This window comes from Melospiza georgiana, chromosome 24 (genome assembly GCF_028018845.1).
Source record: "Melospiza georgiana isolate bMelGeo1 chromosome 24, bMelGeo1.pri, whole genome shotgun sequence".
NCBI lineage: Eukaryota > Metazoa > Chordata > Aves > Passeriformes > Passerellidae > Melospiza > Melospiza georgiana.
This window is the reverse complement of record NC_080453.1, coordinates 2,687,481-2,699,459: the sequence shown is the minus strand read 5'-3', so window position 1 is coordinate 2,699,459 and position 11,979 is coordinate 2,687,481. Positions and strand designations below refer to the sequence as shown.

The window sequence follows — 11,979 nt, the reverse complement described above, 5'->3', positions numbered from 1 at the left end:
TGACTAGAGGAACTAGAGGGCTGCTGGACTCCTGCGTTCTCATCTGCTGTGAATTTTCCTCGTGCTGTGCCCCTGACTGTGCTGCTGTCTCACCTTCAGTTGCTCTGAATGTAAGGAAAGGAATGTTCCCTGCGTATGCCAGGAGTTTTGGAAGCAGCAGAAGTGGAAGAGAGCAGAGCTTTATATCCTCTGATATATCCACTCAGCTCAAGACACCACCTCTTCTTGGGAAGTTCAGCAGAGTGACATTGCAGAAATTATGTAAAGAAGGGCATTTAAAACACTTTTTAGATCATTCTGTTACTATGCTGCCCTGTATGCCTGCCCTTCTCCTATTTTGGAGTTGTCTTTTCCTATCCCCCATGAATTTTGGCTTTTACAATGTGGCCATCCCATTTTCCTCCAGAGGATGAAGCTGCATTTATTTATCAATATAAATTTATTCTGCTGTTCTCATCTGCCTAGCATTGCTGTCTGTGGAGTATTCCCTAATGCCTGGGTAAACTCTTATCTATACAGGTCTGTCTCTAGAGGAGAGGGGAGCAGGTTATCAGGGATCAGACAGCAACCCTGTGGGAAAATCCTTTTGCTCTCTGCTTTTGTTTTGTGGTGGAAAGAAAAATGGTAAATATGAATCCAGCCCATCCTAACCCCTAATTCCTGGAAGAGCTGGGCATGTACAGACCCTTGTGAGGAATAATTTGGGAGTGCAGAAGCCAGCAGAGATGACCTGCTGACTCCTGTTTACTGGTGCTGCAGAGCTTAAAATAGCTCCAGCTTTTGTTTCAGGAGAGAGGTTGATGCAAGGCTCTGGGCTTCATTCCCTGGAAGTATGAGCCAGGCTTTTGGGGTTGCTTGGGAGAATCTCAGCCAAGGTTGTTTGGAGCTGTTAAACCTCTGCATTATTTGGGTTTGTTTTGGTTTTTTTAATATCACTTACTCATCTTAATGTTCGTTTTCAGCTCCTGGCCATTATTGCTGTGTCTTATATAGTCTTATATATAAAACGAGAGACTTTTATATGGAGCTAGAAAACAGCCACCTCCTGGGATTTGTAAGGTTTTCCTTGTGGAATCCCAGTTAAATAGAGAGTGGGATTTTGTTTTTCCTGGATGGCTACAGGAAAAGCCCAGATTAATTACCATTTAGTGTTAGACAGGATCACAGACAAGACTTCATGTAGTAAGGTAAATTCTCCTTTTATCTCTATGTGCTAAAGACAAGAAGTCCAAGGCAGATGATATCACAGCTCCTGAAAATAGCATCCGTATCAGCAACAGAGATCAAGAAGCCCTCTGCCCTTCAGCAGGCAGGGTTTATATCAAGTCCAAAAACAACTCAAAAATTCTTACTGTGTTCTTTGATGAAGATGAGATCATCTAATTTAGATTAAAGTGTAGGGACTCCAATTCTCATTTGAGTTACACAGACTGGGAATGTTCAGCAGAGCTGGAGGGACATGGGTGTTTTAGGGCACAGAGGAGTGATTTCCAAAGGGCTGAGCTCTGAGGCTGCAGGGAGGGCTCTTGCCATTAGTCTGTGTTTAATTAAAAGCTTGACAGTACACATTGGGGTGGCCTGGGGACAATCCTGACCCACTTCCAAAGGGATGAGGAGTCTGGAAGCATTTCTTTAGCAAATGATAAGAGGGCTGAAAGGGGCTGACAGTGATGCGGTTTTTTCCATGTGAGTCTGACTAGAGAAAATTCCTGTTACTTGGATCAGTTTCTGGAGACAGGTTCATATCCCACTTATTGAGACATACACAACACCCTTAGGAATTTCTCTAAATATCTTTTGAGGAACAGAAATAAATATTTAACTCTAATCTTCCTGTACTGGCTATCTCATTACTGGCTTGTTAATCTTCAGTTTTTGCTAAACAAGATCTGAGAGAAATTTTTATGTTCCTGCCTTGCTATCTTCCAGTGATCTTATAAAACTTACTGGATACACCCATTTCTGGGTTTTACTTGGGAATTGCTTAACCATCAAACTAATTCAGTGGCAGGATGGGGTGTGAATTTGAAATGCAGTAGCAGGAACTGATAGAGCTGCTTCGGGAAATGTCACTGACAGAGCTCACTTTCCTATTTTTCCTGGTTAGAACATTTTTTCAGAAAATATCTCTTTTTTTTTTTTTTTTTTTTCTTCCTTAGGAGTTATTCCAAGTCAAAATGTTTTTTCCAAGTGCAGTCAGATTTTTAAGTAGGTGTTTGGGGTCCTGCTCAGCACACACTCATTTTTCCCAGGCACATGGTGGGATTCTTGGGGTGTTCTGTGCAGTTCTGTTGGATTTGATGATCCATGTGAGTCCCTTCCAAATCAGGATTCTATCATGATTCTATCATTCAAAGATCATGCTGACTCTGCGGTAAAATTTCCAGGGAAAAAGCAATGGTGGATAACACAATTGGTAGAGATTGAGAGCTGGCCATGGCCAAGACTTGCTTCAGCCCCTTGATGTGTTCCAGGGAGCCATAGGCACAACAATCCACCTGGATCACTAATGCGTTCCTGCTTTTCCTTACTGATAGTTTTCACATCTCTGTGTATTGTCTGCTCCCATCTGTCAGGTGCTGGGAACTGCAGCCTCTCCCAGCATGTGCTCTCTGTTCTGTGCTGTGAGAGACTCTCAGGAGGTTTCATCAGGGCTTCGCTGACCATGGACATGCAGTGGGATCTTTCTCTGCCCCTTTTGGATCTCCATCCATCTTGTCATGGCAGGCTGACGTCTGCTGGGCATCCAGTATTACAGCGTCCTGAGTGGGTCGCTGCTGGTGAGAGGGAGACGGTGAATCTTGTTTCTAGGTCAGAAGGCTGGATTTATTGATATATGATATATAATACATTATTACTATACTAATAGAATAAAAAGAGAAGTTTGCAGAGCTGCTCAAGCTAGGCTAAGAATAGAAAGAAAAAATGAATCTATAACAAAGTTGTGGCCAAGGACTCAGTCCCCGGGCTACACTTTGTGATTGGCCCTTAATTATAAACAAGAAGCATGAGCCAATCAAGGTGCTCCTGTTACATTCCTTGTCTTCTGAGGCCTTTGCCCTCCAGAAGACGCAGAAATCTGAAAGAAAGGATTTCTGTGAAGAAATGTCTGCGACAATCCAGTACTTTTCATTGCTGCTCTTTGGGGATTCTCCCAGTTCACCATTTGGAAGAGTCTCTTCCCAAGCAGTCTTTGCCAAGGTTTGAATTTCTGGGGAAGGTTGATGTTTTTTCCAGAGTAATCTCCCAGGCTTTACTCTACCCTAGGATTTGACATGATTTTTAGGCTCACGTTGTATCAGTGGCTGTGCCAAGGAGACTCCAGGGATTGCCTTGTGCCTTGGCAGAGCAGCTGTGAGATCCATGTAGGAGGAGAATGGGAGCAGCTTTACCTTGTCCCTGACAGCTTTGGCAAGGGCTGTCTTGGGGAGAGTTTGTCCACACAAAGTTTGGGGCTTGTTCCCAGACTTGGCCTTAAATGACTGAGGGTTTATTTTGTTGCTGATCTGCCATGTTTGATGGAATTACCAGCTCAAAAGGCCATTGATGAACACTGGGAATTTTTTCATCTGTTCATTTGCTCAGAACAGATTAAAATATGACCATCCATTTTGCCCTTTCTCCAGGACTTGGGCAGGAAGCACTCTCAGGCATTTCCAGCTGATTTCCCGCTATGGCTGTGCCTTCAGCATCAGCACCAGCAGCAGTTCCAGCACTTCCTTCCAGCCGGTTGACAGGTGCTGCCATTTTAAATACTTTCTACGAATTATGAATCATGAACCAGGAGCCTTACAGAGGTATTGTGTTGCCAAACAGACTTCTGTTTCCAAGATCCTTTCCTTCTATTCCCCGAGGGTGGAGTGTTCCCTCCACCCCGTTCCAAAAGGGAAGAAGGAGAAGGGGAAATGCAGCTGCTGTTTTCAGCTTTTCAAAGAGCGGCCCCTGGTGTGGACCTTGCATGGAGAAGGAGAAAGAAATTGTACTTGTCCCACCCGGACTGGAGAGTCATTTAGGTGGGGTGGGGGTGTACAGCTGCTCCCAGTGCTAGTGGGAGTTGTGAATCATGGGATCCTGAAATAGTTTGGGTTGGGAGACGACTGAAAGCTCATCTCATTGCACCCGCTGCCATGGGCAGGAACACCTGCCACTAGAGCAGATTGTTCGGGAGTCTCGTTTATCCTTTGGGATGGGGCGGAGCGGGGGGGCTGGAAGGGAGCAAGGCAGGAACGGGGCTTGGGACTGCAGGCAGCGCGACCTACAACTCCCAGAAGCCTCTGCGAGAGAGCCCGGCACCAGCAGCCAATCGGAGCCCGCGCTGCCGCGCTATAAAAAATGGCCGCGGAACGGCTTCCGCCTCTTTCTGCCATGGTGGCGAGCTGGGGAGGTTCTGCGGCGGCCACCGGCGACGATCGGCGACCATCCACCGCCATCCGTCGTCTCTGGGGCTCTCCCGCCAGTCGGCTCCGCCGCATCGGCGCCCTGTGGGCATGGCGTCCGGCGGCGGCGCTTTGGTGCGCTTCGAAGGCTGCGAAGGGCAGCGCGGCCTTGCCTCCGCCCTCCTCCTCAGGCCGGGCCCGGCCCCGGGTGAGTGAGGGACCCTCGAGGCTGAGCTAATGCCCTGTCCCGGGCCAGGCGGCCGCGGGTGGAGAAGCCGCCCGGCCCTATCGAAGCTGCGTCTGTCGGTGCGGTGATAGATGCAGTCAAAAAGGAGCCGAGAGCGAAGGGGTTTTCCTCGACGGTCGCCGCTCAGTTGGATCCTTCGTAACTGTCCGGCAACATTTCGGGAAAGTACATGGCCCGCCATGGGCTGGGGGGGCTTACTGGTGCTGGAAGGAGGCGGCTGCCTCAAATCCCCTGGGGTCCAAATTGATGCACGGCGTGGGGAAGGGGGAAGGAGTGTATCCCATCTTTCTGTACTTTTATTTTAACTTACTTCTCTCGCAATTTGCTTAAAGTTCTCTTCTTCCCAGCAGCATCCTGGCGTAGAAGGTGATCCCGGGACATGGGATGGCAGGTGAGATGGACGATCCTGGTTCTGGAGTCCTTTTTTGAGAGGCTGAGAATTGCTTGGTTTTGAGGCCTCCCTGGACCAGAGTAGGAACCAGCAGCGTTTCCTGCCCCTCTGCTGTTGGGCAGTGGCAGCATGTGCTGTTCTGAGGCTGTGCATCCTCCACGGGGCTTGTCCTTGGGGCTGGGCCCTGCAAACTCCCTTGGTACTTGCTCCATCCAGATGATGTATGGATGAGATAAGGGCAATTCCTCTCTCTGGGGCCGGCTAGAGGCAGAACTGGGTGTCAACCCTGATCCCAGAGCCAGTCAATCACTCAATCACTGACTTTACCAGATAAACTCTGTGTTAACCTGCATGTTAATCCAAGAGCTGTGGCTCCATGCAGTAGCTGCAGGTCTCCAACAACATGCCAGAGCAATGGGAAGGTCTTTGACTGCTGGGCCTCTTCTGCCTGTGGCAGTCACTCACCCCTCCAATACATTTTTGGGAATTGGGCTGTTCCTTGCTTGGGGTTCCAGGGTACAATGAGTCAGAGGTGTGTCCACAAAAGTCTGCAGCCTACTGCTGATATTGGGGGTATGTTGTGATGTCTTTCAGGGATCCTGCGTGTTCCAGAGCTCACCCATCTGATGGATAGACCCAGGTGAGAGGGTAGTACCCTTGTTGAAATTCCACAGCCCATCCCTCCAAATCCCTTTCCCACCAGATCTGAATACCGATCTTGTGGTCGAAAAAGGAGGAAGAGTAACATTCATGCTGGTCTTGGGCTCTCAGCAGGTGTGTCCTGTGCTGAGAGGGGCCACTAGGAAGACAGGCTGCACTGGCCTCACTATTTTGGGAATTCTGGTTAGGAAGGAAACTCCCGGTCAGGAGAATGGATAAAGATGGGGCACGGGGGGCAGACATGCCATGAGGGTTGGGGGGGCTGGAATTAGTTGGGAATATCTGAGCCGTGGATTTACAGTAATCCATTGGCTTCAGGCACTAAACTCCAGCTCTGTTTTTTCAGCAGTAACTCTGTGGAAAAAGACTAAAACCTGTGAGCCCAGTCCCAAGAGCTTCAGCTTGCTTTCTGTACGACCTGAGTTGTGAGGAAGCTGCAGTGTGGAGCGTGTGAGTGTTCTCTGGAGAACTCCTGGTGCTGGGGTGAGCAGTAAGTGGAAACTAGATACTGGGAGGAATTTCTTGGCTGTGAGGGTGAGAAGGCCACGGTTGCCCAGAGAAGCTGTGGCTGCCCCATTCCCTGAAGTGTCCAGGGCCAGGTTGGATGTGACTTAGGCTGTCCTGGTCTGGTGGACAGTATCCCTGCCCGTGGCTGGCTGTGGAATGGGGTGAGCTTTTGAGGTGCCTTCTAAACCAAACCATTCTGGGATTGTGTGATCTCGAGTGGGGTCTGGAGGACAGGGGACAGTTCATGCTGACTGCTGGAAGTGGCCAATTGTTCACCTGGACTGTGCAGGTTGGAATGATCACCTTGTTTCCAAGGCTTTTCATTGGCCAGTTGTGCTCTGTGGTGCAGGGTGTGGGTGAGGTCAGTGGCAGTGCAGCCTGGTCCGTGATGATTCCTGAGTCTGGAGACTGTTGGATGAGTCCTGCGGATATGGGGCTGAGGCCTGGCAAGAACTGCCCAAAACCACAGGGCAGGGAGGGGACATCCAGGAGTTCTGGAATGTGGATGGAATCTCACACAGTGCTGAGCCTGACTGCTCATCCCTCAGCTGGATTCTTTTTTATCCCTTTTTTCAGGTCTAAGCAGAGCATGAACCATCCCTGATGGACTTGGTGCTGCAGTGCCAGACTGTTCTTTCCCAGCCCTCTCCTCCAGAAGTGGGAGCTCTGCAGAGCCAGATCCTGGCTCCTTCCTTAGCTGTGAGCTCTGCCAAGTGGGATCAGCCACTTCTGGGCTCCCCTCACCTGCAGTGGAGGGAGGTAGAACTGATTTGGCTCCAGGTATATCTGAAGCTCTGGTTCAGATGCTCCACCTGGAAGAACAGTCTGTTCCATGGAGTTTTTTCAGGAGGGGGTCTGGATATTAAATATTTGATTAGAGGAGAGAGCCAGTAATGCCAAGGTGGTGGGTTTGATCCCTGTACAGGCCATTCGCTTAAGAGCTGGACTCAGTGATCCATGTGGGCCCCTTCCAGCTTGGAATATTCTCTGTGTGTGATAGGAGTTTGAATAAATGCAGTTACTTCAAATCTTTATGGTGTCTCCAGTGTTTGAGTTGCATTGGGATGGGGTGAAGCTGGGCTGGCTCTGAGCCATGGAGCCTGAGGATCCCCTTCCAGTGGAGTTCACCAGTGCTCAGAGGCAAGTTCCTGTGCTTGCTGTAGCACCTGCTGGTGGGATGTCCCCCACAACCCTCCACAGGGGTCCCGGGAATGCAGAAACACCGTGGGCCTTCATGGAGGGGCTAGAGCAGCTCCTTGCAACCTCGGGATGCTCCAACACCCTCAGCTGGAGAGTTGGTGATTCTGGCTGCCTGTTTTCTCACCATGGAGAAAAATTGGTAGTGGGGAGCCGCAGCCTCTGAGTTGGAGCCACTCTTATTTCTGTCCCTGGGTGGCTGGGCTGTGACAAAGTCCCAGAACCTGAGGTAAATGTTTGTCCTGAAATAATTGGGCTGGTGCCTCTGACTCCTCTAGTCTCCTACCTGCAGGTCTTGAGAGCCCTTTCCCTGTGGAGCATTTCCCAGGATCTTGGCTCCTGGGGACAGCAGGGGGTCTACACTCACTGCCTGGTTGTCCCTGTTGACCCCAAAGCCAGGCACTGGAGACATGAGAGACTGCCAGTAGAGGTGGACATCCAGAGCTGGCATGTGGCCACACTAAACGTCCTGGCCACAGCAAATGTAGACTAAATGCCAATGTGATTAGAGCTGAAGCTGTGCTGCTGCTAAGGTTTGAAATGCTGGGCTGTTGCTAGGGTTTGTGATTTGGAGTTTGGTGGTTGGGAAACAGGTAAATGGATAAAAATCGTTTTAAAAACAAGGGAATAAAAAAAGCAAGTAAATAAATTCAGTGGTTTTCTTAAGTGGTTAAAAGAACTATGCAGCAGCTCCAAAGCCTTTTTTGTTTGTACACCTGAGAAGAAAACTTCTTTCCTCAGTGTTAGCAGGAAGGATGAGGACGGAGCTGCAGCTGCTCCCTCCCTGGGACAGTTTGTTTGCCTGTCCGGGTGACTGCGGGGCCAGAGCCGTCATTGTCCCGCGGGGGGGTTGGGACAAGGGTGGAGACCTGTCTGTCGCTGTTAGCACAGCACGAGCACGGTGGGTCGGGATCGAGTCAGCTCAGCCATGGAGACAGTGACAGATTCCCCCCAGGATCCTGAGCCCGAGGGACACTTCCAGTTCCGTGTCATCGTGCTGGGAGATGCAGCCGTGGGCAAGTCCTCCCTGCTGCGCTGCTTCACTGATGGGCTGGCTGGGGGTCCTGGTGGGGCGGCCGTGCCAGGCCCCACCGTCGGCGTCGAGTTCTACAGCCGGACTATCCCGATGCCACCCGCCGGCAAGGCCAAGCTGCAGCTCTGGGACACGGCTGGCCAGGAGCAGTTCAGGTGAGGCAGGCATGGGGACCCCAGCATGCCAACCAAGTCATCTTCCCACTCTGGGGTGTTTGTAAATCCCCAGCTGGGTGTGCAGGGACAGACAGCAATGGCTCACTAGGATGGTGATTCTTTAGGGGCCAGTGATGCCTTGTGTTGAGCTTGCAGTGACACTGTAGTTGTTCAGGGGAGCAGCCAAGGGAGCAGGGCCAGGTGCTTGTTGCTGTGTGCTGGTGGTGGGCTGGGGCTGGGTGGTTTCTTTCCTGATTGCATCAGGCTGGAGCCAGGAGCACCTGGGAATGTGAGAGGCTCAAATGGGGCGTGAAGGGCTGAAGACCAAAGTGCTGTGGCTGGAGCTGGCCTCCCAGGCCCCCCCCCATCCCTGGGAACCTTTTGGGGACCAGAGGGTTGGCTCTGGTGGTGCCCTATTTCTGTTCAGTGCTGCCCCATCCCCACAGATCTGGGGCTTTTGTGGGGATAAACAGTACCACAGAGTCCTGAAAACCCCCCAGATCTACTCTGGAGCCCCCCACTCTGGGGAGAGGGATGCTGAACAGAAAATGGCAGTGTAAATGCCCAAGACAGGTGTCCCTTTCCCACTCCTGAAGTCTGATCTGTCACCCAAAAATCTCCCAAGCCCCATCCTAGGGTTGTTGGTGTTAGAGCTTCCCAGTATCCTTTGAAAACCCGCTGGGTATGCTCAGATCCATCACCAAGTCCTTCTACCGGAGCGCGGCGGGGGTGCTGCTGGTGTTTGACCTCACCAACCGAGCATCTTTTGAACACGTTCCTGAGTGGTATCACGAGGCTGCGGGGGACCAGCTGCCTGCCTTTGTCCTGGTGGGACACAAGTGTGACCTGGAGGATGAGCGAGCTGTGTCAGCAGAGGAAGCTGGACACCTCGCCGCCACTCTGGGCATGGCCTTCGTGGAGACCTCGGCCCACAGCAACCTCAACGTGGAGTTGGCCTTCCAGACACTGGCTGGAGGTATCCAGCAGGCACTGGGCCAGGGGATCCTTGCCCCACACCAGGGATGTGATGGCATCAGGCTCATCCCCAGCCAGAGTCACCGCCAGCCCCTGGCAGGGAGGAAGCCCCACAAGCACTGCCAGTGCTGATGGTGACAGGGGGACGTGGGACCCCCAGTTGTGCGGATGCTTTTCTCTCCACCCAGCACCTGCAGCCCTTGGGTGACCATGAGGGTTGGGTCTCCCACCTGGGCTTGGGTTTATTTCAAACCTTAATTTGGGGGCTCTGAAAAAAAATAGTACTCTGCTGTAGGAGTGTTTTTAATAAACCTAACGCTTTTCCACATCAAATAAAGGCTGTGCCAAGCACTTCATCCCAGGCAGGGGCACAGCACTCAATGCATGGCATGGGGGATGGTCTGCTTTGGGGGGCATCACTGGTGGGGCAACAGCTCCCCATGTCTGGGACACTTTTCAGGGTGTCCTGTCCATGGGAAAATGGGAGCAGGCACCCCTGAGTGCTTCCTGCTGGATAGAGCCAAAATAAAGGGGACAAAGGGGCTCCAAAGGGGCCACGCGGCACCAATGGTACTGGGAACGCCTCCTGGGTGGAGGAGCTCCCTGCCTGCCTGAACACGCTCCTGGTGCGAGGGCGGCAGGTCCTGGCAGGCGGCAGAAGCACCGATGGAGCCACGGTGGCAGTACCAGTTCCGAGTAATCATGCTGGGGGACTCGACAGTGGGGAAATCCTCGCTGCTGCGGCGCTACACCGAAGGTGCCTTCCTGGACACTGTCAACCAGACGGTGGGGGTGGACTTCTACGTCCAATTCGTGGAGCTGGAGCCAGGGCTGCAAGTGAAGCTGCAGTTCTGGGACACAGCCGGGCAGGAGAGGTTCAGGTGGGTCCATGGGGTCAGGAGGGGTGGTGGAGATGGGTGTCCCCCTCCAGATTTGGGGTGGAGTGTTGTGATTCCAAGCCTAAGAAGGTTGTTGATGTGGCTGTGTTCCCACTTGTCCGTTTGGGTGAGGAACGACCATGTCAAAAGCCAAGGGAAAGGAGCCCTTGGGACTGCCTTGTAAGCCCTTGCTCCAGCTCTAAAGGGGGTACAGTACTCCCTCAAGAACCCCCCTGCCACACCAGCTGCAGAAGGACTGGCGAACAGCTGGGAACCCACTGAGGGCTGGGCAAAACTTCTTCCTCAGCTGCTAGGAGCCTCACACCTCCCTGTGGGGCTGTCTCCACCAGCCAGGCAGCTCCTGGGAACAGGAAAGCTTGGGAGATGTTGGCTGCAGGGGATGAGAGTGGCAGATCTGGGTTTGCAGGAATGGGAAAGTTCCAGGACTTGCAGCAGAGATGGGAAAATACTGGGAACACGGCAGCAGGGACAGAAGAGTTCCAGGACCATGAAAGCAGGGATGGTGGAGCCCTGGGGACATGGCTGCAGGCACAGGGGCACTTGGGGGCTGTGGCTGCAGGAGACAGATGAACTATGGTGGCTGAGCACGGACAGAGCTGCCCCTGGAGTCCTTATTGACACAGCAAAAGGCTGATTCTCACCCCTCTCATGGTGCTTTGAATGCAAGATGGGTGCTGCTTGCAGGAGCAGGTCCTGGACAGGGCCACTCTGTAGGCAGGGAACATGCTGCCCGAGGTGCCACAGGAAACCCCAGGGGCCACTCACTCCCCTGCTCTCGGTGTCCCCACCCCAGGTCTGTGACTCGCTCCTACTACCGCAACTCAGCCGGGGGGATGCTGCTTTTCGACATCACCAACCGCACATCCTTTGAGAGCATCCGGCAATGGCACCAGGAGGTGACTGACACCATCCAACCCTTCCGCATGGTCTTCCTGCTGGTGGGGCACAAGAGTGACCTGGCTGGGCAGCGCCGGGTGGGCCAGAGGGAGGCGGAGAAGTTGGCGGCCTCACTGGGTGTCCAGTACGTGGAGACCTCAGCCAAAGATGCTTCCAATGTAGTCCAGGCCTTTCAGATGCTGACAGTTGCCATTTACCAAGCGCTGCAGACGGGGCGGTTGGTGGCCACTGAGGCATGGGATGGGGTGAAGAGCAGCATCCCACTGCCAGTGCTGCCCAAGGCTCAGGCACAGGAGAAGGAGGAGAAGCAGAAGAGATGCTCGTGCTAGAGCTGAGGACACTGGCAAGGCAGGGACATGCTGGGCTCAGGAGGGGAAGTGGATATGGAGCAGCCAGGCACAGGCAGGGGTGGCATGGGAAGCGCGTTGGAAGCGTGAAGTCCCCAGGTGGAACCCCACAGGCTTGCAGAGGTCAATGTTACCCTTTCCCCTATGCTCTCTTGTACTGACTGAGATCCCTACCATAAAGCCCTAAATCTTTAAGTCTTTCCAAATAGAATTAAAAGTGACAAACTTATCGTGGAACTCAGATGATGTATCTGCCACTCCGGCTGAGTACATGCCTAGTTGAGCCCAAAGCAAA

The 11,979-nt window shown here is 52.4% G+C and overlaps 2 protein-coding genes, 1 long non-coding RNA gene and 4 other non-coding genes across 10 annotated transcripts; all 7 read left to right on the top strand.

Moving 5' to 3' along the window:
• The first annotated feature begins 4,374 nt into the window (after positions 1 to 4,374).
• LOC131093123 (uncharacterized) lies at positions 4,375 to 7,213 on the top strand. 4 transcript variants are annotated; one of them, XR_009115536.1, is made up of 5 exons: positions 4,375 to 4,584; positions 4,974 to 5,014; positions 5,609 to 5,654; positions 6,021 to 6,124; positions 6,758 to 7,213. It is a non-coding gene; the product is annotated as an uncharacterized LOC131093123 (long non-coding RNA). The 4 variants fall into 4 exon arrangements; XR_009115538.1 differs by having other exon boundaries at positions 6,021 to 6,157; XR_009115537.1 differs by having other exon boundaries at positions 6,021 to 6,164.
• LOC131093316 (small nucleolar RNA SNORA16B/SNORA16A family) lies at positions 4,654 to 4,796 on the top strand. The gene has a single exon (XR_009115566.1). It is a non-coding gene; the product is annotated as a small nucleolar RNA SNORA16B/SNORA16A family (small nucleolar RNA).
• LOC131093317 (small nucleolar RNA SNORA44) lies at positions 5,362 to 5,492 on the top strand. Its single transcript, XR_009115567.1, has one exon. It is a non-coding gene; the product is annotated as a small nucleolar RNA SNORA44 (small nucleolar RNA).
• On the top strand, positions 5,693 to 5,809 carry LOC131093319 (small nucleolar RNA SNORA61). The gene has a single exon (XR_009115568.1). It is a non-coding gene; the product is annotated as a small nucleolar RNA SNORA61 (small nucleolar RNA).
• On the top strand, positions 6,559 to 6,629 carry LOC131093314 (small nucleolar RNA SNORD99). The gene has a single exon (XR_009115564.1). It is a non-coding gene; the product is annotated as a small nucleolar RNA SNORD99 (small nucleolar RNA).
• A 1,093-nt stretch (positions 7,214 to 8,306) lies between the features above and the next one.
• On the top strand, positions 8,307 to 9,673 carry LOC131093223 (ras-related protein Rab-42-like). The gene is made up of 2 exons (XM_058040335.1): positions 8,307 to 8,566; positions 9,259 to 9,673. Exons 1-2 carry the CDS (start codon positions 8,307 to 8,309, stop codon positions 9,671 to 9,673), a joined length of 675 nt encoding a protein of 224 aa, XP_057896318.1.
• Positions 9,674 to 10,119: 446 nt separating this feature from the next.
• On the top strand, positions 10,120 to 11,666 carry LOC131093224 (ras-related protein Rab-39B-like). Its single transcript, XM_058040336.1, has 2 exons — positions 10,120 to 10,422; positions 11,234 to 11,666. Exons 1-2 carry the CDS (start codon positions 10,208 to 10,210, stop codon positions 11,664 to 11,666), a joined length of 648 nt encoding a protein of 215 aa, XP_057896319.1. The 5' UTR covers positions 10,120 to 10,207.
• The last annotated feature ends 313 nt before the right edge of the window (positions 11,667 to 11,979 follow it).